Source organism: Pagrus major, chromosome 7 (assembly GCF_040436345.1).
Source record: "Pagrus major chromosome 7, Pma_NU_1.0".
Classification (NCBI taxonomy): Eukaryota; Metazoa; Chordata; class Actinopteri; order Spariformes; family Sparidae; genus Pagrus; species Pagrus major.
Window position 1 is genome coordinate 155,907 of NC_133221.1, and position 25,382 is coordinate 181,288.

Genomic DNA, 25,382 nt, shown 5'->3' on the forward strand with positions numbered 1-25,382 from the left:
GGACACCGGTGTTTGCGCATGCGCAGTGAGCGGCCACGCTGAGACTGGACCCAAACTGGGAACAGCGGCGGCTCTCCAGAATTTACAGCCGGGGGGGGGGCCTTTTCTGTCAGTCAGTGAGAAAACAGTCAGTTAATGAGACAACAGTCAGTTAATGAGACAACAGTCAGTCAGTGAGACAACAGTCAGTTAATGAGAAAACAGTCAGTTAATGAGACAACAGTCAGTCAGTGAGACAACAGTCAGTTAATGAGACAACAGTCAGTCAGTGAGACAACAGTCAGTTAATGAGACAACAGTCAGAGTTTATAAGACAACAGTCAGTCAATGAGAAAACAGTCAGTCAATGAGAAAACAGTCAGTCAATGAGACAACAGTCAGTCAATGAGACAACAGTCAGTTTGAGACAAGTCAGTCAATGAGAAAACAGTCAGTCAATGAGACAACAGTCAGTCAGTGAGACAACAGTCAGTCAATGAGACAACAGTCAGTTTATGAGACAAGTCAGTCAATGAGACAACAGTCAGTCAGTGAGACAACAGTCAGTTAATGAGAAAACAGTCAGTCAATGTGAAAACAGTCAGTTAATGAGACAACAGTCAGTCAGTGAGACAACAGTCAGTCAATGTGAAAACAGTCAGTCAATGAGACAAGTCAGTCAATGAGAAAACAGTCAGTCAATGTGAAAACAGTCAGTTAATGAGACAACAGTCAGTCAGTGAGACAAGTCAGTCAATGAGACAACAGTCAGTCAATGAGACAACAGTCAGTTTATGAGACAAGTCAGTCAATGAGACAACAGTCAGAGTTTATAAGACAACAGTCAGTTAATGAGACAACAGTCAGTCAATGAGAAAACAGTCAGTCAATGAGACAACAGTCAGAGTTTATAAGACAACAGTCAGTTAATGAGACAACAGTCAGTCAATGAGAAAACAGTCAGTCAATGAGACAACAGTCAGTCAATGAGACAACAGTCAGTTTATGAGACAAGTCAGTCAATGAGAAAACAGTCAGTCAATGAGACAACAGTCAGTCAGTGAGACAACAGTCAGTCAATGAGACAACAGTCAGTTTATGAGACAAGTCAGTCAATGAGAAAACAGTCAGTCAGTGAGACAACAGTCAGTTAATGAGACAACAGTCAGTCAATGTGAAAACAGTCAGTTAATGAGACAACAGTCAGTCAGTGAGACAACAGTCAGTCAATGTGAAAACAGTCAGTCAATGAGACAAGTCAGTCAATGAGAAAACAGTCAGTCAATGTGAAAACAGTCAGTTAATGAGACAACAGTCAGTCAGTGAGACAAGTCAGTCAATGAGACAACAGTCAGTCAGTGAGACAACAGTCAGTTAATGAGACAAGTCAGTTAATGAGACAACAGTCAGTCAGTGAGACAACAGTCAGTCAATGAGACAACAGTCAGTTTATGAGACAAGTCAGTCAATGAGAAAACAGTCAGTCAGTGAGACAACAGTCAGTTAATGAGACAACAGTCAGTCAATGTGAAAACAGTCAGTTAATGAGACAACAGTCAGTCAGTGAGACAACAGTCAGTCAATGTGAAAACAGTCAGTCAATGAGACAAGTCAGTCAATGAGAAAACAGTCAGTCAATGTGAAAACAGTCAGTTAATGAGACAACAGTCAGTCAGTGAGACAACAGTCAGTCAATGTGAAAACAGTCAGTTAATGAGACAACAGTCAGTCAGTGAGACAAGTCAGTCAATGAGACAACAGTCAGTCAATGAGACAACAGTCAGTCAATGAGAAAACAGTCAGTCAGTGAGACAACAGTCAGTTAATGAGACAAGTCAGTTAATGAGACAACAGTCAGTCAGTGAGACAACAGTCAGTCAATGAGACAACAGTCAGTTTATGAGACAAGTCAGTCAATGAGAAAACAGTCAGTCAGTGAGACAACAGTCAGTTAATGAGACAACAGTCAGTCAATGTGAAAACAGTCAGTTAATGAGACAACAGTCAGTCAGTGAGACAACAGTCAGTCAATGTGAAAACAGTCAGTCAATGAGACAAGTCAGTCAATGAGAAAACAGTCAGTCAATGTGAAAACAGTCAGTTAATGAGACAACAGTCAGTCAGTGAGACAACAGTCAGTCAATGTGAAAACAGTCAGTTAATGAGAAAACAGTCAGTTAATGAGACAACAGTCAGTCAGTGAGACAACAGTCAGTTAATGAGACAACAGTCAGTCAATGAGAAAACAGTCAGTCAACGAGAGAACAGTCAGTCAGTGAGACAACAGTTAGTTAATGGGACAACAGTCAGTCAATGAGAAAACAGTCAGTCAATGAGACAACAGTCAGTCAATGAGACAAGTCAGTCAATGAGAAAACAGTCAGTTAATGTGACAACAGTCAGTCAATGAGAGAACAGTCAGTCAGTGAGACAACAGTTAGTTAATGGGACAACAGTCAGTCAATGAGAAAACAGTCAGTCAGTGAGACAACAGTCAGTTAATGAGAAAACAGTCAGTCAGTGAGACAACAGTCAGTTAATGAGACAACAGTCAGTTTATGACACAACAGTTAGTTAATGGGACAACAGTCAGTCAATGAGAAAACAGTCAGTCAATGAGACAACAGTCAGTGAGACAACAGTTAGTTAATGGGACAACAGTCAGTCAATGAGAAAACAGTCAGTCAATGAGACAACAGTCAGTCAGTGAGACAACAGTCAGTTAATGAGACAACAGTCAGTCAATGAGACAAGTCAGTCAATGAGAAAACAGTCAGTTAATGAGACAACAGTCAGTCAGTGAGACAACAGTCAGTTAATGAGACAACAGTCAGTCAATGAGAAAACAGTCAGTTAATGAGAAAACAGTCAGAGTTTATGAGACAACAGTCAGTTAATGAGACAACAGTCAGTCAATGAGAAAACAGTCAGTCAATGAGACAACAGTCAGTTAAAGAGACAACAGTCAGAGTTTATGAGACAACAGTCAGTTTATGAGACAACAGTCAGTCAATGTGAAAACAGTCAGTTAATGAGACAAGTCAGTTAATGAGAAAACAGTCAGTCAGTGAGACAACAGTCAGTTAATGAGAAAACAGTCAGTCAATGAGACAAGTCAGTCAATGAGACAACAGTCAGTTAATGAGAAAACAGTCAGTCAATGAGAAAACAGTCAGTTTATGACACAACAGTTAGTTAATGGGACAACAGTCAGTCCGTTCTCTCTGATGTGTGTAGATCAGATGTGGTTCTGGTCCGGTCAGAGCAGCAGCTGACACACAGGAACCAAACATTCTAGGCTGACAGGTGTTCAGGTAAATGGAGAACAGGTAAACAGGTGGGTCAGTGCTGGATACTGTACAGTGTGTGTTCAGTATCAGTATGGCAGCAGCTCTGGTCTTCAGATCACACAGTTCAACAGTCTGATCACCTGCAGGATGAAACTTGTTCTGCTGGTTCTGGACCGGATGCTGTGATACCAGGAGGTTCCAGGAGGTACTGGGACCCAAACATCATAAAAATGTTTGTAGAAGCGAGTGTCGACGTTTCTTTGATCAGAGTTCTTGTTGAGATCAAAGTAAAGTTTGGATCAGACACAAGTGTTAAAATTATAACTTTATTTTTACATGATAAAAACTGTGTTGGCCTCCTGTTGTTGCCTCTTCACAATAAAAACACATTTCCATTGCAGACTGACTTCATCATCATCATCATCATCATCATCAGACAGGTATTTACAGGCACATTTACACACTGTTAGCAAACTGTACACAATCAGCAAGAAACAGTCTGAGCTTCATTACAACTCATCCTGGATCACTTTTTTATACAAACCCTTTAAACTTTTTATTCCCTTGTAGAAAAAACGTTTCAGTAACAAACATAGCTCGACCAATCAGAGCTGAGAATCTGTTTCATCGTGTCCCAGAAGATTAGAAAACTGTACAGAGATCAGGAGGTCAAAGGTCAGAGCTTCTTCCTCCATTTACATACATCATCAGTGACACAGCAGAGTCGGACTCCGCCTCTCGCCTTTATTTCAAAAACAAAACAAACACTGCCTGAAGAAGCACCAGAAATCTTTATCATCATCGTCATCATCATCATCATCATCATCATCATCACATGCATGCAGAAGTCTAATCTGATCAGAGAACTACAACTACGGGTCAAACACAGGCTCAAAAAACACACAAGGCAAAAACACAGAGGAGACGCTCAGATCAAACAGCAATAATCAGAAATATTAGAAGACAAAGAAGAAAAGATGAGTCAGCAGGAAGATCATTCACCAAACGTCTCCATTTAGAACAAAATCTGTCAGAAACGACAGTCTGAAGATTATTGCCTGATGGGTTCAGTCTCAGAGTCCATTTACACTGAAGTATCCTGTCAGGACAGTCCAGGAAGTATCCTGTCAGGACAGTCCAGGAAGTATACTGTCAGGACAGTCCAGGAAGTATCCTGTCAGGACAGTCCAGGAAGTATCCTGTCAGGACAGTCCAGGAAGTATACTGTCAGGACAGTCCAGGAAGTATGCTGTCAGGAGTGTCCAGGAAGTATCCTGTCCAGAGTTCAGGAAGTATCCTGTCCAGAGTCCAGGAAGTATCCTGTCGGGACAGTCCAGGAAGTATGCTGTCAGGACAGTCCAGGATGTATGCTGTCAGGACAGTCCAGGAAGTATGCTGTCAGGACAGTCCAGGAAGTATCCTGTCAGGACAGTCCAGGATGTATGCTGTCAGGACAGTCCAGGAAGTATGCTGTCAGGACAGTCCAGGATGTATGCTGTCAGGACAGTCCAGGAAGTATGCTGTCAGGACAGTCCAGGAAGTATCCTGTCAGGACAGTCCAGGAAGTATGCTGTCAGGACAGTCCAGGAAGTATGCTTTCAGGACAGTCCAGGAAGTATGCTGTCAGGACAGTCCAGGAAGTATCCTGTCAGGACAGTCCAGGAAGTATACTGTCAGGACAGTCCAGGAAGTATGCTGTCAGGACAGTCCAGGAAGTATCCTGTCAGGACAGTCCAGGAAGTATTCTGTCAGGACAGTCCAGGAAGTATTCTGTCAGGACAGTCCAGGAAGTATGCTGTCAGGAGAGTACAGGAAGTATCCTGTCCAGAGTCCAGGAAATATCCTGTCCAGAGTCCAGGAAGTATCCTGTCGGGACAGTCCAGGAAGTATGCTGTCAGGAAAGTTCAGAAAGTTTCCTGTCCAGAGTCCAGGAAGAATCCTGTCGGGACAGTCCAGGAAGTATGCTGTCAGGAAAGTTCAGAAAGTTTCCTGTCCAGAGTCCAGGAAGTATGCTGTCAGGACAAACAACCGTTCTGATAATGATCATTGCTGTATTTTACATCACAGCGCGATGTCCACGCTGTCAGTTCAGATATTTGGATTATGTGACAGTGCAGCTAACTGATATCAGATATAATAACGTGCAGCTGACAGTAGGTGACATGCTAACTGATGGCAGTCAAAGATTTGTTTCTATAAACAGCATCATTATGAAGGACAGCACACAGGAAGCATCTCAGTGTTCACACACCTGAACTCAGATGTTTATAGAGTCAGCTGATGTGATGCTACATGTAGCACTTAGCATGCTCGCAAGTTGTAGCTATTCATTCCGTGATTTTTAGTGTTTTAGTTAGCATAATACTGTTAACACAAGGTTAAACAAAGCTAGCATATACGGCTAGTTGTAGTTAGACAACCACAGACAGCTAGTCTTAAAGAACTAGCACATTTTACATCTGTGTAATTTCAGACGTTTGCCAGCAACAAACAGCTGGTTAAGAACAGCCAGCATAAATTTCAAAAAGCTAATATCTGATGTCATGCTAACTAGCAGGCTGTGTGTAACTGTCTTTGTTTGAGGACATCACACACTAACATCCTGTCAGTATTGTTTGAAGCTGTTTGTAGCTAGCACAACATTCTGTACAAACACCTAGAGTATCTGTAATGCTACCTGTTTCTAGCTAGCATAGTAGCTGCAAACATGTTATTAACTCTTTACATTTTTAATTTGACAGATAATTCTTGACGCAACAGCAGATTACACAACAGACTACTCAAGTAAGTAAGTGAGCAGCTGAGACTTATTTTCAACCTAGCATGATGTTATGCTAGTTGTTCTGAATTATAGCACATGTTAGCTGTTAGCATGTAGGCCTCTGTATATGTAGTGATACTGTTAGGGTTCAGTCATATGTACATAAGTCGCTGTTGTTTTCCTTCCATGGTCCAGAGTTAAAGATTTAAATTAATTTATCTTCCCATGATTCACTGGGCCACATGATCAATATGGCTGCTGTCAGAACAGACAGACAGCGCCACCTAGCTGCAAGAGTGAAGGCACAGCTGGGATAAATAGGTATAAATAGGACTTACAGTATGTACACATAATAAGTTAGTAACTAGCTAACACACACACACACACACACACACACACACAGATTGTTTTTATCTTCTTTCAGCTCTTTTCTCTGTCAGCAGCTTCACTTTAATGTTAAACTTGATTTTCAGTGTGATTCTAGTTTCCGTCTGTTCGTTCATTTATTTCAGGACCTGGTCACAAAAATAAAAATAGATTCCTTCATCCGTTGTTTAGCTGCTGTGACCGACTCCTCCGCTCTGAAGACACCACGTCACTCTGGACCAGGTCTTTAACTCTGATCTCAGAGCACCTGAGCCTGCTCACATTCACCTGCACACAGCAGTGGGGTGAGTTGTCTCTCATTGGTCTGTTTGATGTCCTGACTGGATTGTGGAAGCGGAGCCAAATGCAACCACGCAGGACTTAAGGAGAGTCGATGTCGTCGTAACTATAAAAAAGTACCAGATTCAAAAAGGAACCTGTGAGCGGAGCTACCTGAACCTGAGATCACTGAGATGAGAGCAACGAGGAACCAAAGGAAGGACTGTCAGACCTGATCTAAAAGAGACTTGATCCAAGGTGGTCCAAGTGGAACCACTTGGTTACCAGACCAGGATCAGAATGGTCTCTGGGATCAGAAAATGACTGGACCTTTGGAGACCTGTGGACCTTCTCTTGTCGACATTTTCAAAAAACAATTTCAAACTCGACGTGTCAGCAGACGGAATGACATCATCACTAAGGTCTCTACGGTGACAACCCAGCTCATGTTCCTTCATCCTTCTCAAGCCGCTCATCTGCTGCGTGCTGATTGGCTGATGAAAACACGCAGCATGATGTTGTCTCCAATACACTGGGATCTATAGAAACCTGAGGACCCTAGTGAGTCGATCTGGACTCGCCCTGGAACTGAGGAAGACTGGGAACAGGTGTGGGACGGGTCAGGTCCTGAGGTTTACCTGGACCGGTCCAGGTGGAAGATTTATTTTGATCTGGAGGCAGAAACTGGAATCAGCCTGAAAACATGGTTCTACAAACACTCTGATTATTGCTTCAGTCCAGTGAAACTCTTAAAGCTCCTGACGGCAGAGATGTGCTGGTTCAGCAGAAAGGCAATAAAAAGCATCCAGCATGTCTGAGATCAGCAGGTCAGTAATCAGTAATCAGTAATCAATAATCAGTAATCAGTAATCAATAATCAATACATGTGATCAGAATAGAAACTATTCAAATTGTGCTTTCTGACTCTACACAGGCAGCAGAGCAGCAGGGAACTCTGGGAAATGTAGTGCAAGGCAGCAGGTGATGATGATGTTCCCTGATCTGATTGGTTAGATTGTCGTTTCTGATGTCGGGTTGGTCTAGCACCAGGTCCAGGTCTGAACCGGGTCTGAACCAGGTCTGAACCAGTTCTGAACCGGGTCTGGACCGGGTCTGAGGTTCAGTTCAGAATAAGGTTTAGTTTGACTGCTGCAGAGTGAAGGAACCTAAAGAACTCCTGAGTCGGACTATAAAAACCACACACACACACACACACACACACACACACACACACACACAGCAGGAAGACAGTGTTAACAGCAGTCTCATGGTTTCAGTCTCTGAGCTGCTGAAGATGTTCAACAGGAGGCGTCCTCGTCCTCTCCATCCTCCTCATCATCCTCTTCTTCCTCAGCAGGGGTCAGAGTGTCCTCGGGGTCACGGGCTCAGAGGTCATCAGAGGTCATCAGAGGTCAGTGACCTTGTTCTCCACCAGGGCGGCGACCTGCTGCAACCGATAGGCCAACTGCATCTTCTGACCTGAACTGTCCTCCTCCAGAGACATGATGATCTGACAGACAGGGGAGAGACAGACAGGTGAGAGACAGGTGAGAGACAGACAGGTGAGAGACAGACAGGTGAGAGACAGACAGGGGAGAGACAGTCAAGTGTAGAGACAGACAGGTGGGAGACAGTCAGGTGAGAGACAGACAAGTGTAGAGACAGACAGGTGGGAGACAGTCAGGTGAGAGACAGCCAGGGGAGAGACAGTCAGGTGAGAGACAGACAGGGGAGGGAGGGACAGACAGGGGAGAGACAGTCAAGTGTAGAGACAGACAGGTGGGAGACAGTCAGGTGAGAGACAGCCAGGGGAGAGACAGTCAGGTGAGAGACAGCCAGGTGAGAGACAGTCAGGTGAGAGACAGACAGGGGAGGGAGGGACAGACAGGGGAGAGACAGTCAAGTGTAGAGACAGACAGGTGGGAGACAGTCAGGTGAGAGACAGACAAGTGTAGAGACAGACAGGTGGGAGACAGTCAGGTGAGAGACAGACAGGGGAGGGACAGACAGGGGAGAGACAGTCAAGTGTAGAGACAGACAGGTGGGAGACAGTCAGGTGAGAGACAGACAAGTGTAGAGACAGACAGGTGGGAGACAGTCAGGTGAGAGACAGACAGGGGAGGGACAGACAGGGGAGAGACAGTCAAGTGTAGAGACAGACAGGTGGGAGACAGTCAGGTGAGAGACAGCCAGGGGAGAGACAGTCAGGTGAGAGACAGCCAGGGGAGAGACAGTCAGGTGAGAGACAGACAGGGGAGGGAGGGACAGACAGGGGAGAGACAGTCAAGTGTAGAGACAGACAGGTGGGAGACAGTCAGGTGAGAGACAGACAAGTGTAGAGACAGACAGGTGGGAGACAGTCAGGTGAGAGACAGACAGGTGGAGACAATCAGGTGAGAGACAGTCAGGTGTAGAGACAGACAGGTGAGAGACAAACAAGGGAGAGACAGACAGGTGGGAGAGACAGTCCGGGGAGGAGAGACAGTCAGGTGAGAGACAGACAGGTGAGAGACAGTCAAGTGTAGAGACAGACAGGTGAGAGACAGACAGGTGAGAGACAGACAAGGGAGAGACAGACAGGTGAGAGACAGACAAGGGAGAGACAGACAGGTGAGAGACAGTCAGGTGAGAGACAGACAGGTGAGAGACAGTCAAGTGTAGAGACAGACAGGTGAGAGACAGACAGGTGAGAGACAGACAAGGGAGAGACAGACAGGGGGAGACAAACAAGGGAGAGACAGACAGGTGAGAGACAGACAAGGGAGAGACAGACAGGTGGGAGAGACAGACAGGTGAGAGACAGACAAGGGAGAGACAGACAGGGGAGAGACAGTCAGGTGAGAGACAGACAGGTGAGAGACAGACAGGTGAGAAACAGACAGGGGAGAGTCAGACAGGTGAGAAACAGACAGGGGAGAGTCAGACAGGTGAGAAACAGACAGGGGAGAGTCAGACAGGTGAGAAACAGACAGGGGAGAGACAGTCAGGTGAGAGACAGACAGGGGAGAGTCAGACAGGTGAGAGACAGTCAGGTGAGAGACAGACAGGTGAGAGACAGTCAGGTGAGAGACAGACAGGGGAGAGTCAGACAGGTGAGAGACAGACAGGTGAGAGACAGTCAGGTGAGAGACAGACAGGTGAGAGACAGTCAGGTGAGAGACAGACAGGGGAGAGTCAGACAGGTGAGAGACAGTCAGGTGAGAGACAGACAGGTGAGAGACAGTCAGGTGAGAGACAGTCAGGTGAGAGACAGACAGGTGAGAGACAGTCAGGTGAGAGACAGACAGGGGAGAGACAGTCAGGTGAGAGACAGACAGGGGAGAGTCAGTCAGGTGAGAGACAGACAGGGGAGAGTCAGACAGGTGAGAGACAGACAGGTGTCAGTACTTTGTTTTCTTCCTGTCAGAATCATTGTAGTTTAAAGGAGCAGTCTGTGTAGTTTAACAAGGTAAAAACACAAACTGAGAAATATAGAACTGAATAATCAATAAACAATAATCAATAAACAATAAACCAGCTGTTCTCAGAGAGTTTGTTTATTTTGTTTGTTTAGACATAAAGAAAAATGAAAATCTCTCAGTGTTCCTTTAATGAGCTGCTATGATCAATACTAATCATCACATCAGCTGGTCAAACAGGAAGTGTGTGTGTGTGTGTGTCTGTATGTGTGTGTGTGCGTGTGTGTGTGTGTGTGTGTCTGTGTCTGTCTGTGTGTGTCTGTGTCTGTTTGTGTGTGTGTCTGTCTGTGTGTGTCTGTGTCTGTTTGTGTGTGTGTCTGTGTGTGTGTGTATGTCTGTGTCTGTTTGTGTGTGTGTCTGTCTGTGTGTGTCTGTGTCTGTTTGTGTGTGTGTCTGTGTGTGTGTGTATGTCTGTGTCTGTTTGTGTGTGTGTCTGTCTGTGTGTGTCTGTGTCTGTTTGTGTGTGTGTCTGTATGTGTGTGTGTCTGTCTGTGTCTGTTTGTGTGTGTGTGTGTGTGTCTGTCTGTGTCTGTTTGTGTGTGTGTGTGTGTGTGTGTCTGTGTGTGTGTGTGTGTTACCTGGTCATAATATTTGTTGATGTACTTGTAGAGTTCATGAAGAGCAACAAGACTGTTCATCTCTGAAGCAAAACTCTGCAGACAGACAGGTCAGAGAGACAGACAGACAGGTCAGAGAGACAGACAGACAGGGCAGAGAGACAGACAGACAGGGCAGAGAGACAGACAGACAGGGCAGAGAGACAGACAGACAGGGCAGAGAGACAGACAGAGCAGTAGATATTTCAGCTGTGTGGTTCGTGTTGCGTTCACTGACCCCGGACAGTTCAGTCAGAGTTGAGTTCATCTCCTGATAACAGCCTGATGCAGCGCTGTGGATATCACTGTAATACCTACACACACACACACACACACACTGTAGTTAGTCAGTAAAGTGTTGCTATGGTAACAGTGATAAGGGACAGGAAGCTGTCTCACCTCTCCACCAGCTGTTTGTATCGGGGGATCTCTCTGGCGTACAGCAGCTTGTTTACAGGAGAGTCCTGATTGGACAGAAAGTAAGTCACATAGTTAATACTGCCACAGACAGACAGACAGGCAGCTGAGAGACAGACAGGTAGGTAGAGAGACAGACAGACAGACAGATGGGCTGACAGACAGACAGGCTGACAGACAGACAGACAGGTCGTACCCGTCCCACTTTGTGCTCGGAGGTGGTGCAGGAGTCGATGAAGGTCTGGGCGATGACAGACAGGACGGCGTCAATGCTGTCGCTCACCTGAACGTCCAGAACAAACTGAGGATTCTTCAGAATGTTCACCCAGAACCTGAGAGGGAGACTGCACAGAGACAGACGGGTCAGACACACAGACAGGCCGCAGGGACAGACAGGTGTCCAGGTGTGTTCCTCACCTGTTAGTCTTCCAGATGTGGACGGTCTCAGGGTCGTCGATGCCGTGTTTCTCCGCCATGTCATCCAGGAAGTCAAAGAAGAACCTGACGGCGATCGGAGGAGGACGCTTCGTACTGAGGATCGCCACGAAGACGTCGTCCACGAACTTCTGCAGGGTCCCCTACAGAAAGACAGGCAGGGAGAGAGACAGGCAGGCAGGAAGAGAGACAGACAGGCAGGAAGAGAGACAGACAGGCAGGGAGAGAGAGAGACAAGTTATAGTTTTGTTCTGTGTGTTACCTTCATGGACAGCAGCCGGGTCAGGTAAATCTCAGGTGTGTAAGTGTGTATTACCTTCATGGACAGCAGCCGGGTCAGGTAAATCTCAGGTATGGCCTTGGCTCTCTCTCGCTCCCTCATGCTGCTCTTTCTGTGTTTTGGGATCTCTGGATCTTCGCTGCTCTTCACCAGGTGCCACAGGCGAAGCCCCTCCTCCTCCTCGCCCTCCAGCATCGGCGTTTCTAAGGCAACCACACATAGAATAAAACACACATCTCACACGAGGAGAACCCTTCTGTCCAGTTCTAGATGGTTCTCTGTTTTAGTTCCTGTTGTGGAGGTTCTAGGTGTTACGGCTCGTGTTTTCTGTTTTTATGCAGAGTAAGCGCTCCTGCCTCCCCAGAGGATCGTGTGGCTCCCACATCTCATTGGCTCCACATCCCTGCCGTGGCAGCGAGGGATTGGCTGCTCCAGGAAGCGGGGACTATAAGAGCGGGCGATGCCAGAGGACGGGGTGGATCGCTATTGTGCCGGCATCTACCCAAATTTAGAGAACATTATCGTACTGTGAAACTAGCTTTGAATTCGTTAGTGTGTGTCTGTAAGCCCGAGTGCGAGAGTGTCTGTGAGTGTGCGTGTGCTCTGGGTAAAACCAGAGCAAGAGTGTTTGAATTTAGGGAAGCAGGAGGGGTGAGCTGCCTTTTTCTTTACTTCAGTTTTCTCCTGTTTTTGATTAGGTTAGGGAGTTAGGTTCAGCACTTGTCTTTTGGTTTCTTTTCTTTGATAGGGCTTAGATAGATTCGGACCCCGGAGTTTAGATCTGTGTTTTGTTTGTTGTTTTAGGCCAGAGCTCACCCTGAAGCCACGTTCACCACTTGTATATACAGCATCTATTTCACTGTACATAATTGCACTTGTTCCACCCGTGTGATAAATAAATTGTTTTGTTTCACTTAACTTACACCGTGTTGGGTGTCGGTTATTTATGTTGGGCTCAGCTCCCTAGGTCGAGCGTAACACTAGGTTTTCCTTTGCACTGGGGTCTGGGTCTTGGTGTTGCAAATGTTCTAGAATGTTTTGGTTCTGTTGTTATGGGCTCTAGATGGTTCTCCTTACATTGGTTCTGGGTTCTCCTGCTGATTGTAGGTTCTAGATGGTCAGTTATGTGTTTATTCTGGGTTGTATATGGTCCTTGTGGTGTTGGTTCTGGGATCTAGATGTGCTAGATGGATCTTTGGCGTCAGGTTCTAGGTTCTATATGTTCTAAATTGTTCTCTATGTTGTTCATTACAGGTTCTATATGGTATTCTTTAATTTGGTTCTGGGTTCTAGATGTTCTAGATGTTTCTCTTTGTGTTGGGTTGTAGGTCCGCTACATATTCTCAGTGTTCCAGGGGTTCTAGGTGTTGTACTTGTCCTGGGTTCACTGTGTTCTAGATGGTTTGATCCAGGTTCTATGTGCTATGTTTTCACATAGGTTCTAGGTTTCAGATGACTTTGATATTCCTCCCGTTCTAAAGTTTCCAGATGTTTGGTTCTGTTTGTGGATGTTCCACATGTTCTGTGTGTTCTGAATGAATTGTGTTCTTACTCTCTCCAGTCTGGAACACCTGGTTGACTCCAACTCCACTTGAACTCTGAGAACGAGGAATCAGTGCGACGGTCGCTCCGTCCGGAACCTGAAGAACCCGAGAGGACAGTTTGAGATGAAGATGATGAAGAAGAGACCTGCAGAAGAAGAGGAACTGAAGACAGGCTGTGATTGGTCGGTTCTTGTTACCTTGTAGTGCTGCAGAGTGTTGATTCGTTTCCAGCGACCTTGAACCACCGCTGTAACATCATCATCTGACAGGGTCAGGTGACCCGCCTGACCCGAACGCCACTCTGTCAATCAAACCAGGAGACACAGTTCAGAATGAGCTGTCAATCAAAGCTCACAGGTGAGACAGGTGTGTGTGCATACCGAGGTCCAGACTGTCTGCTGCCGGTCTCTGAGAGAACGGAGCTCCTCTGTAGACCTGATCCAGGATCTTATCCTTCACCTGCACACAGATAGACAGGTGAGAGATGGACAGGTGAGAGACAGACAGACAGACAGACAGACACCTACCTGTGTGATAGTGTCGGTGTCGAGCACTTTGACAGGACAAGGTTGAACTTCAACTCCATTCTTCACCAACACTGTCAGAGTCTGAGAGACAGACAGGTGCAGACAGAGACAGACAGGTACAGACAGAGACAGACAGGTGCAGACAGAGACAGACAGGTGCAGACAGAGACAGTCAGGTGCAGACAGAGACAGACAGGTACAGAGGGTCAGTATTCAGGACACCTGTTTGAAACTTCTATTGTCCAGGTGTGTTATTGTTGATGTCTGTGTTGCCATGGTTACCACAGCACAGTAGTCGATGTCCTCACGCAGCAGGTGGCTGTCGTTCAGCGTCCGCTTGGCTTTTCCCGTCACGGCGTCGACCGGCCCTTTATCCACCTGATACTTTATGGCTCTGTACAGCATGTAGAGAGGCTCCCCCGCCACCTCCTGAACCACAGACAGGCAGACAGACAGACAAGTGAGGGTGAGACGGGCAGACACAGGTTAGAGTTTCTACAGACAGACAGACAGACAGACAGTTACCTTGAGGAAGGAATAGAGGCAGATTGACATCCAGTTAGTCAACATCTTCTCTACAACTGTCTCTGTCCTGAAAAACAGACAGACAGACAGACAGGTCAGTTACATGCTTGAAGAGCAGCTGACACACTAGAGGTTGACGAGCCATCAGTGTCTGATCAGACTCATGTAAACACAGTTCCAGCTGGACGGTTCAGGTGATGTGAAAACATTGAACTTGTCGCGGTGCTTTTCTGAGTGTCGTGGTCTCAGCTGCAGGTCCAGACCTCCTGGAGGAATAAACACCTGGAGTCACATCCGGTTCTGATCCAGAGCTGTTCACTGACGGGAGGAGAGCTCAGAGATTAAAAAGGTGATTTATCTTCACTCCTGTTTATCAACCTGACTGCAGCAATGATCCAGAGGTGATCTCCAGGTTATGTACAGAGAACCAGAACCAGAACCAGAGTCTCTGCTGAGGGCTGACTTCACTCAGAGGTTCACCTCAACGCACACACACACACACACACTCTGACACACACATACACACACTCCTTCGGTGTGTGCTGTTGCTTGTGTTTAGTGTGTCTGTGTGTGTCTCACCACTGTGTGTGTGTCTGTGTGTGTGTGCGTGTGTGTGACGTACCGGCGCAGCATCAGTTTGGGGTTCTTGGCGCCGTACTGTTGGACCAGGTCCTGCAGCAGACTCTTCATCACCTCGGTGAAGTACTCCAGCTTGTCGTGCAGAGCCATGGTGAGCAGACTGGCTACGTAACCCCGGTCTCTCTGAGAGAAGCCCTGCTGGGCCTCCAGAGTGTGGATGAACTGAGACACAGAGACAGAACAGAGCGTCACCTGCAGGTTCAGGTGTTTCCTGATCTCACACCAGGTGACATCACATGACCCCCCTCCTGCCGCCCCCCTGACACACCCTGGTGAGGAAGAGTCTGTTGTTCAGCAGGTTGTTGAGCTGCTGGAGACCCTGTTCCACAGTCTGCCTCCTGGACTCCGGCAGGTCCAGCTGGCGGCTTAGCGGCGCCACCTGCTGGCCGGGGAAGAAGACTCTCTCTGCATATGTCCTGTAGTCCAGCAGCGGGAGTCCTGGTCCTCCAACATCACTGCTCAGGTCCATCATCTCTGTCATCAGGTCTGGACACACCAGAAGAAGAGCACGTTAGTCTCTGGATCCTCAACCCCTGCAGTCCACATACTGACAGGTCCACATGCAAGAACTGAACCCTGATTTACTCCTGATGACCAGACCAGCATCTCAATGTGAGACTGGACCAGACTGAGACGGACTTTGTCCTCCTGATGTCGATAAATGCTGTCATCAAACCCCTACTGGTCCACAAGGTTCTGAGTGTGTGTGTGTGTGTGTGTGTGTGTGTGTGTGTGTGTGTGTGTGTGTGAGTCCGTGTGTGTGTGTGTGTCCATGTGTGTGTGTGTGTGTCCATGTGTGTGTGTGTGTGTGTGTGTGTGTGTGTGTGTGTGTACCAGTGAACTCTTTGCGACACTGGTCTCCCACGTTGATCTCCAGAGTTTCCAGCTGCAGCAGAACCTTCTTATAATCTCTGAGAGCCTGTTTACTTTTCCTCCTACACAAACACAACAAACACAACTGATGATCAATAAATCAATAAATATGACAGAATGTGCGTCAGAGAGTCATCACAACATTTACACTTTATGTTTATACTGAATATAAAGTGAATATAAAGTGATAAATACAGACGACGTGTCATTTGTAAGAAATGGACAGAATTTGAGAAAGGCTCCAGTAGGAGGGTTAACTGCTGACTGTGTGGACAGACACGGAGGTCAGTGTGAAGACAGAGGACTATGGAGTTATAATTGTTGCAAAACTATTTGCAAATGCGTATCTCAATCTGTGTGTGTGTAGTCAGATCTGTGTGTGCGTGCTTTATCATTTGTGTGTGTGTAATCAGATCTGTGTGTGCGTATTCAGATCTGTGTGTGCGTGTTCAGATCTGTGTGTGTGTAATCAGATCTGTGTGTACGTGTTCAGATCTGTGTGTGTGTAATCAGATCTGTGTGTACGTGTTCAGATCTGTGTGTGTGTAAAAAAATCCGCATGTCTGTGTTCTGTAGTCTGTAAATGCGTACATAGATCTGTAAATGTCTGTCATCAGTTACAACTCAGCCAGGAGCTCTCGACTGGCTGTCTTTTTACACATGACTTTTGCTACAGTTCTGCCGTGGCAGATCTGCAAATGTGTAGAAAAGATTCGTGTGTAACTTCACTTTTCCTTTGCCCTGAGCTCAGGCTCACAGGCTCACGCTGCCTGGCTGCCAACCGCGGGCGCAACGAGCGGTTGTGATGTTGAGAGGCAGACCACAACGGATTCTCGATTGTTTGCCGTCAGTAAAAGTTCATGTTTTAGCAGTAACTGAGTTGTCAGCTTCTGACAACTCAGTTACTGCTAAAACATGAACTTTTACTTGCAGTAAGTTGTTGGGGTAACGATCATCTGTTACCCCAACAATGACACGCTTAACATCACTGGGTGCTACGTGCCAACTGGGTGTGTAGGCTGTACTGCTACTGCAGCCAGGCAGCGTGAGCCTGTGAGCCTGAGCTCAGGGCAAAGGAAAAGTGAAGTTACACATGAATCTTTTCTACACATTTGCAGATCTGCCACGGCAGAACTGTAGCAAAAGTCACGTGTAAAAAGACAGCCAGTCGAGAGCTCCTGCCTGAGTTGTAACTGATGACAGACATTTACAGATCTATGTACGCATTTACAGACTACAGAATACAGACATGCGGATTTTTTTACACACACACAGATCTGAACACACACACACAGATCTGAACACGCACACACAGATCTGAACACGCACACACAGATCTGAACACACACACACAGATCTGAATACGCACACACAGATCTGAACACGCACACACAGATCTGAACACGCACACACAGATCTGAATACGCACACACAGATCTGAACACACACACACAGATCTGAATACGCACACACAGATCTGAACACGCACACACAGATCTGATTACACACACACAAATGATAAAGCACACACACACAGATCTGATTACACACACACAAATGATAAAGCACACACACACAGATCTGACTACACACACACAGATTGAGATACGCATTTGCAAATAGTTTTGCAACAATTATAACTCCATAGAGGACGCAGTACAGAGGTGATTTACAGCGGCTCTGACCAGGACAATGACCCCGGGGACAAGAAGACACGGCAGGCGGGGACACAAAGCCTCTGGACCTGATGGTGTTCCGGGGAAGGCGCTCAGGGCCTGCGCTGCACAACTCTTGCAGGTCTTCACCATCCCAGCTTGCCTGAAGTCTGCTACCATCATCCCAGTACCGAAGAAATCAACCACCAGCCTCAAGGACTACCGCTCAGTTGCACTCACACCCATCATCACCAAGTGCCTGGAACAGCTGGTCCTAAACCACATCAGGACCTGCCTCCCTCCCTCCTTCGACCCTCACCAGTTCGCTTACAGAGCGAACAGGTCGACAGAGGACGCAATAGCCATCACACTCCACACCGCGCTGAGCCACCTGGAACACCGGGAGAGCTACGTCAGGATGCTCTTCATTGACTACAGCTCAGCATTCAACACTATATCATCCCTGACATCCTGGTCAGCAAACTGTCCTGGGACTCCCCCCACTCACCTGCTCCTGGATTAAGGACTTCCTCAAAAAACCGACCCCAGACAGTCAAACTGGGACACCACCTCTCCTCCACCCGGACATTGAGAACGGGCTCCCCACAAGGGTGTGTGCTGAGCCCGCCGCTCTACACCCTCTACACCACAGACTGTAGACCGCCCACTCTAGTAACACCATCGTTAAGTTCGCTGACGACACAACGGTGGTGGGACTGATCATGGGGGGAGATGAGTCTGCCCACAGGGATGAGGTCCTGAAACTGTCTGAGTGGTGCCCAGCAAACAATCTGTCTCTGAACACCACAAAGACCAAAGAAATCATCCTGCACATCACCTGTTCGACCTGTTACCCTCTGGCAGGCGCTACAGGTCCATCAAAACCAGAACAAACAGACTCAGGAACAGCTTCTTTCCACAAGCCATCACTGCACTGAACACAAATGGGCACCGACATTGACACACACACACACACACACACACACACACAAACACACACACACCACCCAAGGACAATAATTGTAAAGACTATTTTAGTGTACATACTTACAACCTGCACCACTGCACATATTTATTTATATTTTTATACTTACATTGCACTACTTGTCTTGTACTTTTTTACTTACTTACCTTGTACTTTTTACTTTATTTTATGTTTGTGTGAAATACTCGGATGCTGCTAGAATGTCGTTGTACACTTGTGCAATGACAATAAAAGGATTCTGATTCTGATTCTGATTCAGGAGAGGACAGAGAGAGAGACAGAATATCTTCACATGTTACTGTGAACTGAGGATTTATTTGGACTGAACCAGAGGTGACTGTGGAGACAAACCAACACTGTTCTGGTGACTGTTACTCAGTTTGTGTCCAGTTTGAATGACGTGCGTTTGATGAGTTAACAAGGTGCTGAAGCTCAACTGAGTTCAGTAAGAGAGAAACTTGAGTTCCGACGGTGGACAGTTGTATTTTTCTGTTTAGAAGGAAAATAGGTGTTTATTTTGTTGACTTATTAGACTCAGTAGTGAACTGGCTGCTTTTAAAACTACAGGCTCTCAGACTGTCACCTCTGAGCTACACAGTGCTGTTAGGAGGCTAACTGGTTAGCGTGCTAACTTCAGTAGAAACACTGTCGTTTCTTCACTCTGTTCATGATGTTAGCTCCGTTTGTTCTAAACTAAACTCTGAACAGATCTGACAGACTGAAGGGGTTCAAATTAAAAAAAGGTTAAAGTCAGACAGACAGGTGGAGTCAGACAGACAGGTACCTGTACATGAGGATGACGACCAGCACTGACAGGATGATGACAGCAGCTCCCGCCCCCAAACCGATCTGAGCAGCCAATGGGACGGGAGGCAGCAGAGAGTCACTGTCGTACTGAACCAATCCCAGGTCCACCTGCAGGTTTCCCATGAACACCTGAGAGAGAGACAGACAGACAGCAGACAGACAGGCAGACAGACAGACAGGCAGGATGGGTTAGACAGCTCAGCCAGTTTCATTTGAGCGTGAAGTTTAACTGAAGTTGTGTTTATTGTTTTCATTCATGCAGTATTCCCTCCGGCTGTTCGTGGTACTTGTACTCTGTCCGTGTACCTTGAGGCTAGGCAGCTCGTTGCTGTCGTCTACACTCATTGGTTGGATCTCTGGAGGTTCACAGTACAGGTGAGTGTTGTCCAGAGTTTTCACCTCACACTCCTGATCCCCGAGCCGAGCCGTCACTTCCTGTCTGGAGATGGCTCTGGTCAGGTCCTGACCCTGGTGGTCGCCATGGAAACAGACAGAGAGACGTTTGACTGTGTCGGTCAGAGGACATAAAGTCTGTGTGTCCACAGTGAAGATGTTTACCTCCACAGCGATCACTCCTCCTGGTTTGAAGCGATACGGAGCGTCTGGAGCTTCTCGATTCAGAGGGAAAAACTCCGGGTTGGAATAATACGTGAAGCTTTTACCCTGAGAGACAGACAGGAAGACAGACAGGCAGACAAACTGTAAGACAGACAAGTTTGATCAGTCACACTGAATCAACATGAGTTTCATGTCTTCACTCAATCAGCAGGAGATGCATTTCACACTCTGCAGTGTCCCCTGAGGACACTTTAGTGTCTGTCCTGAATATTACAGGCAGGCAGACAGGCAGGCAGGCAGGCAGACAGACAGGCAGGCAGACAGACAGACAGACAGACAGGTACCTTGATGCTCTCATAGTGGACTCTGACGTTGTCCAGTTGGAACCAGACTCCCTTCACTTTGACCTCTGGTGTCACTGTGGGGGTGAGACAGGTCATCTGAGAGGACGACAGGACAGAGCAGCGCTCCACCACCTGGGAGACAGACAGGTGGAGAGAGAGAGACAGGGGAGCAGGAAGTGATAAATTAAAACTAGATACATTTAATGAACTTTTCAAAATAAAAGCTCAGAGACCGAATGAGGACGACCTTTGACCCTCTCTGACACATCTAACTCTATCTCATCTCTGATTGGCCAGTTGACCTCACCGTTGTCATGGTGCTGTTGAAGACCATCTGCTGCTTGGCAGTGAGCAGAGCCAATCGTCTTCTGCGTTTCACCCTCTGTACCTCCAGAGGCTCTACCCACACCGCTATGATTGGCTGCTGCACGACATCGAGGTTCCTGCCCGTCACCGTGATGACACGCCCCCCTCTGAAGACAGGAAGTCATCACCTTATTAGGACATGGCTTTGACGCGTGAGCAGACTGATTATTGGTGATCGGTGATCAGGTTCTTACGCGTAGAAGCTCTCTGCAGGTGTGGCGTCGGTGATGACGGGATCATCAAGGTAACGGAAGGTAACGCCGGGTACGGTTCTCTCCGCCTTCCCGAACAGAACCCGAACTGGGACTCCACCAGTCTGATTACTGGAACCAGTCTGACACACCAACTGGCTGTCAGTGACCTCCTCCACGCTGAGAGGACAGGAGACGAGGAGAAAAGGACACAAGGAGATGAGAGGAGGAGACGAGGAAACAAGGAGAGGAGAAGAGGAGACAAAGAGACAAGGAGAGGAGGAACCAAGGAAACATGGAGGAGAAAATGTGAGTCATTCAGATTATTTTTGATTCCAGCAGCCAAAGAGTCTGTTTATACAATTCAAAGTACTGCAGTAGTACTCAAAGTACTCAAAGTACACTGAATACTGTATACTGCAGTGGTACTGTAGTAGTACTGTAGTAGTGCTGTATTAGTACTGAAGTAGTACTGTAGTACTCACATGTAGCAGGGCCGGGAACCCAGGAAGGCGCTTAGGTCGGACTTCTGTCCCGTCAGCAGCTGTCGTCCCCTGATGGTCAGTTGGGTTCCTCCAGAGACCGGACCTTTATCAGGAACCAGATCCAGAAGCTGAGGGTCCTGAACACCAGCACACCCACACACACACACACACACACACACACACACACACACACACAGTGGTTCACCAGTGAGGGTGAGACAACAGGTGGACTGACGTTGACTGATGTGGACTGACGTGGACTGACATGGACTGATGTGGACTGATGTGGACAGACGTGGACTGACATGGACTGATGTGGACTGACGTGGACTGACGTTGACTGATGTGGACTGATGTGGACAGACGTGGACTGACATGGACTGATGTGGACTGACGTGGACTGACGTGGACTGACGTGGACTGACATGGACTGACGTGGACTGATGTGGACTGACGTGGACTGACATGGACTGACGTGGACTGATGTGGACTGACGTGGACTGACGTGGACTGACGTGGACTGATGTGGACTGACATGGACTGACGTGGACTGACGTGGACTGACATGGACTGATGTGGACAGACGTGGACTGACGTGGACAGACGTGGACTGATGTGGACTGACGTGGACTGACGTGGACTCTGAGGCGGTTCAGAGCTCCGTGTGTGAAACAATGTTTATCAAATAAAAACAATCTGAGACGATTCAGAATAAAATCAAACATCAGGAAAATAAAATAAAGTGTGATAGAAACGTGACGCTGTGATTGGCTGTTGTGGACATGACATCACTCTCACCTGATAGGTGAACATCTGTGTTGACCTTCCAGGTGGAGCTGTTCCCATGGTAACCAGGACAGGCCCCTCCCTCTGCTTCCCACTGGGTTGCAGCTCACACACTACCCTACACACACACACACACACACACACAGGTTAACGCAGGTGAGTGTGTGTGTGTGTGTGTGTGTGTGTGTGTGCGTGTGTGTGTGTGTGTGTTACCTGGTGGAGATCTGGTATCCTTCAGGTTGGGGCAGACACAGAACACCTGCCACTGTGACTCTGCCCACCACATCCTGGTACCTCATGCCCAGATTAGAACCTGAGATCGTCACCAAGACTCCGCCCTCCAGAGGACCAGAGACAGGTAGCACCTGCAGACAGACAGGTAGTCAGACAGGCAGGTAGGCAGACAGGTTGAACGTGTCCTCGGTCACTAATCAGATTCATTAGACTCACCTGTGTGATCTGGGGAGGAGGGCAGGAGTCTGCAGGTACGCTGCTACAGGACTGGTTGTAAACACAACTGGGGGCGGGGCTTCCTGGACACCACACACAGCCGTACTCCTCAGGCACCGCCCTACACTGGGAGCAATCTGATTGGCCAGCTGAGCAGTCGTACAGCTGCACTGAATAACACAGGAGACGAATATGAGCCAATGAAACAAACACACACACACACACACACACACACACACACTCTCAGGTGATGTTCTTACATCGGAGGTCAGGTGAGGCATCAATGCGTCTGTCTCCTCTACGCAGATAGACAGGAGCTGAATACTGAAGCTGACTGACAGCAGACTGAAACTGAGAGACAAACAGGTAGACAGACAGACAGACAGGTCAATATCACGTCTTCAGGTTTGTGTGCAGATCAACGACACACAAGCGACTTACAACAACTAGCGTCATGTCAGTGTCATTCATGTCAGCGTCATGTCAGCGTCATGTCAGCAACATGTCAGCTTCATGTCAGCAACATGTCAGCTTCATGTCAGCGTCATGTCAGCGTCATGTCATGTCAGCGTCATGTCAGCGTCATGTCATGTCAGCATCATGTCAGCATCATGTCATGTCAGCGTCATGTCATGTCAGCATCATGTCAGCATCATGTCAGCGTCATGTCATGTCAGCGTCATGTCAGCATCATGTCAGCATCATGTCAGCATCATGTCATGTCAGCATCATGTCAGCGTCATGTCATGTCAGCATCATGTCAGCTTCATGTCAGCAACATGTCAGCATCATGTCATGTCAGCGTCATGTCAGCTTCATGTCAGCAACATGTCAGCTTCATGTCAGCGTCATGTCAGCGTCATGTCATGTCAGCGTCATGTCAGCGTCATGTCATGTCAGCATCATGTCATGTCAGCGTCATGTCATGTCAGCATCATGTCAGCATCATGTCAGCATCATGTCAGCATCATGTCATGTCAGCATCATGTCAGCGTCATGTCATGTCAGCATCATGTCAGCTTCATGTCAGCAACATGTCAGCTTCATGTCAGCGTCATGTCAGCGTCATGTCATGTCAGCGTCATGTCAGCGTCATGTCATGTCAGCATCATGTCAGCATCATGTCATGTCAGCGTCATGTCATGTCAGCATCATGTCAGCATCATGTCAGCGTCATGTCATGTCAGCGTCATGTCAGCATCATGTCAGCATCATGTCAGCATCATGTCATGTCAGCATCATGTCAGGGTCATGTCATGTCAGCATCATGTCAGCATCATGTCATGTCAGCGTCATGTCATGTCAGCGTCATGTCAGCATCATGTCAGCGTCATGTCATGTCAGTGTCATGTCAGCATCATGTCAGCATCATGTCAGCATCATGTCAGCATCATGTCAGCATCATGTCAGCATCATGTCATGTCAGCGTCATGTCATGTCAGCATCATGTCAGCATCATGTCAGCTTCATGTCATGTCAGCATCATGTCAGCGTCATGTCATGTCAGCGTCATGTCAGCATCATGTCAGCATCATGTCAGCGTCATGTCAGCATCATGTCAGCATCATGTCAGCGTCATGTCAGCGTCATGTCATGTCAGCATCATGTCAGCATCATGTCATGTCAGCATCATGTCAGCATCATGTCATGTCAGCATCATGTCATGTCAGCATCATGTCATGTCAGCATCATGTCAGCATCATGTCATGTCAGCGTCATGTCAGCATCATGTCATGTCAGCATCATGTCAGCATCATGTCATGTCAGCGTCATGTCAGCATCATGTCAGCGTCATGTCAGCATCATGTCATGTCAGCATCATGTCAGCATCATGTCATGTCAGCATCATGTCAGCATCATGTCATGTCAGCATCATGTCAGCATCATGTCATGTCAGCGTCATGTCAGCATCATGTCAGCGTCATGTCAGCGTCATGTCATGTCAGCATCATGTCATGTCAGCATCATGTCAGCGTCATGTCAGCGTCATGTCATGTCAGCGTCATGTCAGCATCATGTCATGTCAGCATCATGTCATGTCAGCGTCATGTCAGCGTCATGTCAGCATCATGTCATGTCAGCATCATGTCACCGTCACGTTAGCACAGAGTGTGTGTGTGTTACCTGGTGAGGGCTGCAGGTGAACGTGTTTGTGTTGCCGTGCGTTTTCTCCACAGCAGCCGTCAGATTGAACTGAACACCTTCAACTTCCACAACACACACATACTGAGCTTCATCCTATAGCAAACACACACACACACACACACACACACACACACACACACACACACACACACACAGGTCATTAATAAATACAGAGATGACAAACAAAAAGAAGAAACTGCAACCTTCTCTCCAGTCTGATTTGATTCAGTCAATATACACCAGCAGAGACCAGCACAGACCAGCAGAGACCAGCTGAGACCAGCACAGACCAGTTGACATGATAAAGGGTCGTTCTCACCGCGTACACGTCCAGGTTTCGTCCTCGCAGCACCACAGTGGTGCTCAGGCCCAACGGCACTAAAGCAGAACTCTGCAGGGCAAAGACCAGAGGACAAGAAGTGGGACCAGAAGAGTCCTGCTGACAGAGAGACAGACGGGTCAGAGAGAGAAAGACACATCAGATAGACAGGTTAGACAGAAAGACAGGCAGTCTCACTCTCTGGTTGAGGATGATGTGTTGGTTGGGACAGCTGTGGTTGTGAGTGCAGAGTTGATCCAGAGGACACCAGTTACACCTCCAGACACTGCTGACACAGGCCAGACACCTGAAACACATCATC

At 47.4% G+C, this 25,382-nt stretch overlaps 1 protein-coding gene across 1 annotated transcript in view; it reads right to left on the reverse strand.

The window, feature by feature from the left end:
* Positions 1 to 3,581: 3,581 nt before the first annotated feature.
* Positions 3,582 to 25,382, reverse strand: part of plxnb3 (plexin B3) — a 70,012-nt gene continuing 48,211 nt past the window's right edge. The window contains exons 11-40 of the mRNA XM_073470192.1: positions 25,259 to 25,367; positions 25,061 to 25,177; positions 24,721 to 24,834; positions 22,857 to 22,947; positions 22,597 to 22,766; positions 22,360 to 22,511; positions 22,159 to 22,264; positions 21,361 to 21,497; positions 20,879 to 21,055; positions 20,626 to 20,791; positions 20,319 to 20,450; positions 19,975 to 20,079; positions 19,723 to 19,884; positions 19,394 to 19,545; positions 15,931 to 16,031; positions 15,365 to 15,582; positions 15,080 to 15,258; positions 14,458 to 14,524; positions 14,215 to 14,361; positions 13,933 to 14,013; positions 13,786 to 13,864; positions 13,603 to 13,706; positions 13,414 to 13,501; positions 11,898 to 12,064; positions 11,564 to 11,724; positions 11,343 to 11,490; positions 11,129 to 11,193; positions 10,968 to 11,043; positions 10,712 to 10,786; positions 3,582 to 8,185 (exon numbers count right to left, since the gene is read on the reverse strand). Coding sequence (XP_073326293.1) covers positions 8,081 to 8,185; positions 10,712 to 10,786; positions 10,968 to 11,043; positions 11,129 to 11,193; positions 11,343 to 11,490; positions 11,564 to 11,724; positions 11,898 to 12,064; positions 13,414 to 13,501; positions 13,603 to 13,706; positions 13,786 to 13,864; positions 13,933 to 14,013; positions 14,215 to 14,361; positions 14,458 to 14,524; positions 15,080 to 15,258; positions 15,365 to 15,582; positions 15,931 to 16,031; positions 19,394 to 19,545; positions 19,723 to 19,884; positions 19,975 to 20,079; positions 20,319 to 20,450; positions 20,626 to 20,791; positions 20,879 to 21,055; positions 21,361 to 21,497; positions 22,159 to 22,264; positions 22,360 to 22,511; positions 22,597 to 22,766; positions 22,857 to 22,947; positions 24,721 to 24,834; positions 25,061 to 25,177; positions 25,259 to 25,367 — 3,751 coding nt within the window. The 3' untranslated portion in view covers positions 3,582 to 8,080. The remainder of the gene's footprint in view (positions 8,186 to 10,711; positions 10,787 to 10,967; positions 11,044 to 11,128; positions 11,194 to 11,342; positions 11,491 to 11,563; positions 11,725 to 11,897; positions 12,065 to 13,413; positions 13,502 to 13,602; positions 13,707 to 13,785; positions 13,865 to 13,932; positions 14,014 to 14,214; positions 14,362 to 14,457; positions 14,525 to 15,079; positions 15,259 to 15,364; positions 15,583 to 15,930; positions 16,032 to 19,393; positions 19,546 to 19,722; positions 19,885 to 19,974; positions 20,080 to 20,318; positions 20,451 to 20,625; positions 20,792 to 20,878; positions 21,056 to 21,360; positions 21,498 to 22,158; positions 22,265 to 22,359; positions 22,512 to 22,596; positions 22,767 to 22,856; positions 22,948 to 24,720; positions 24,835 to 25,060; positions 25,178 to 25,258; positions 25,368 to 25,382) is intronic.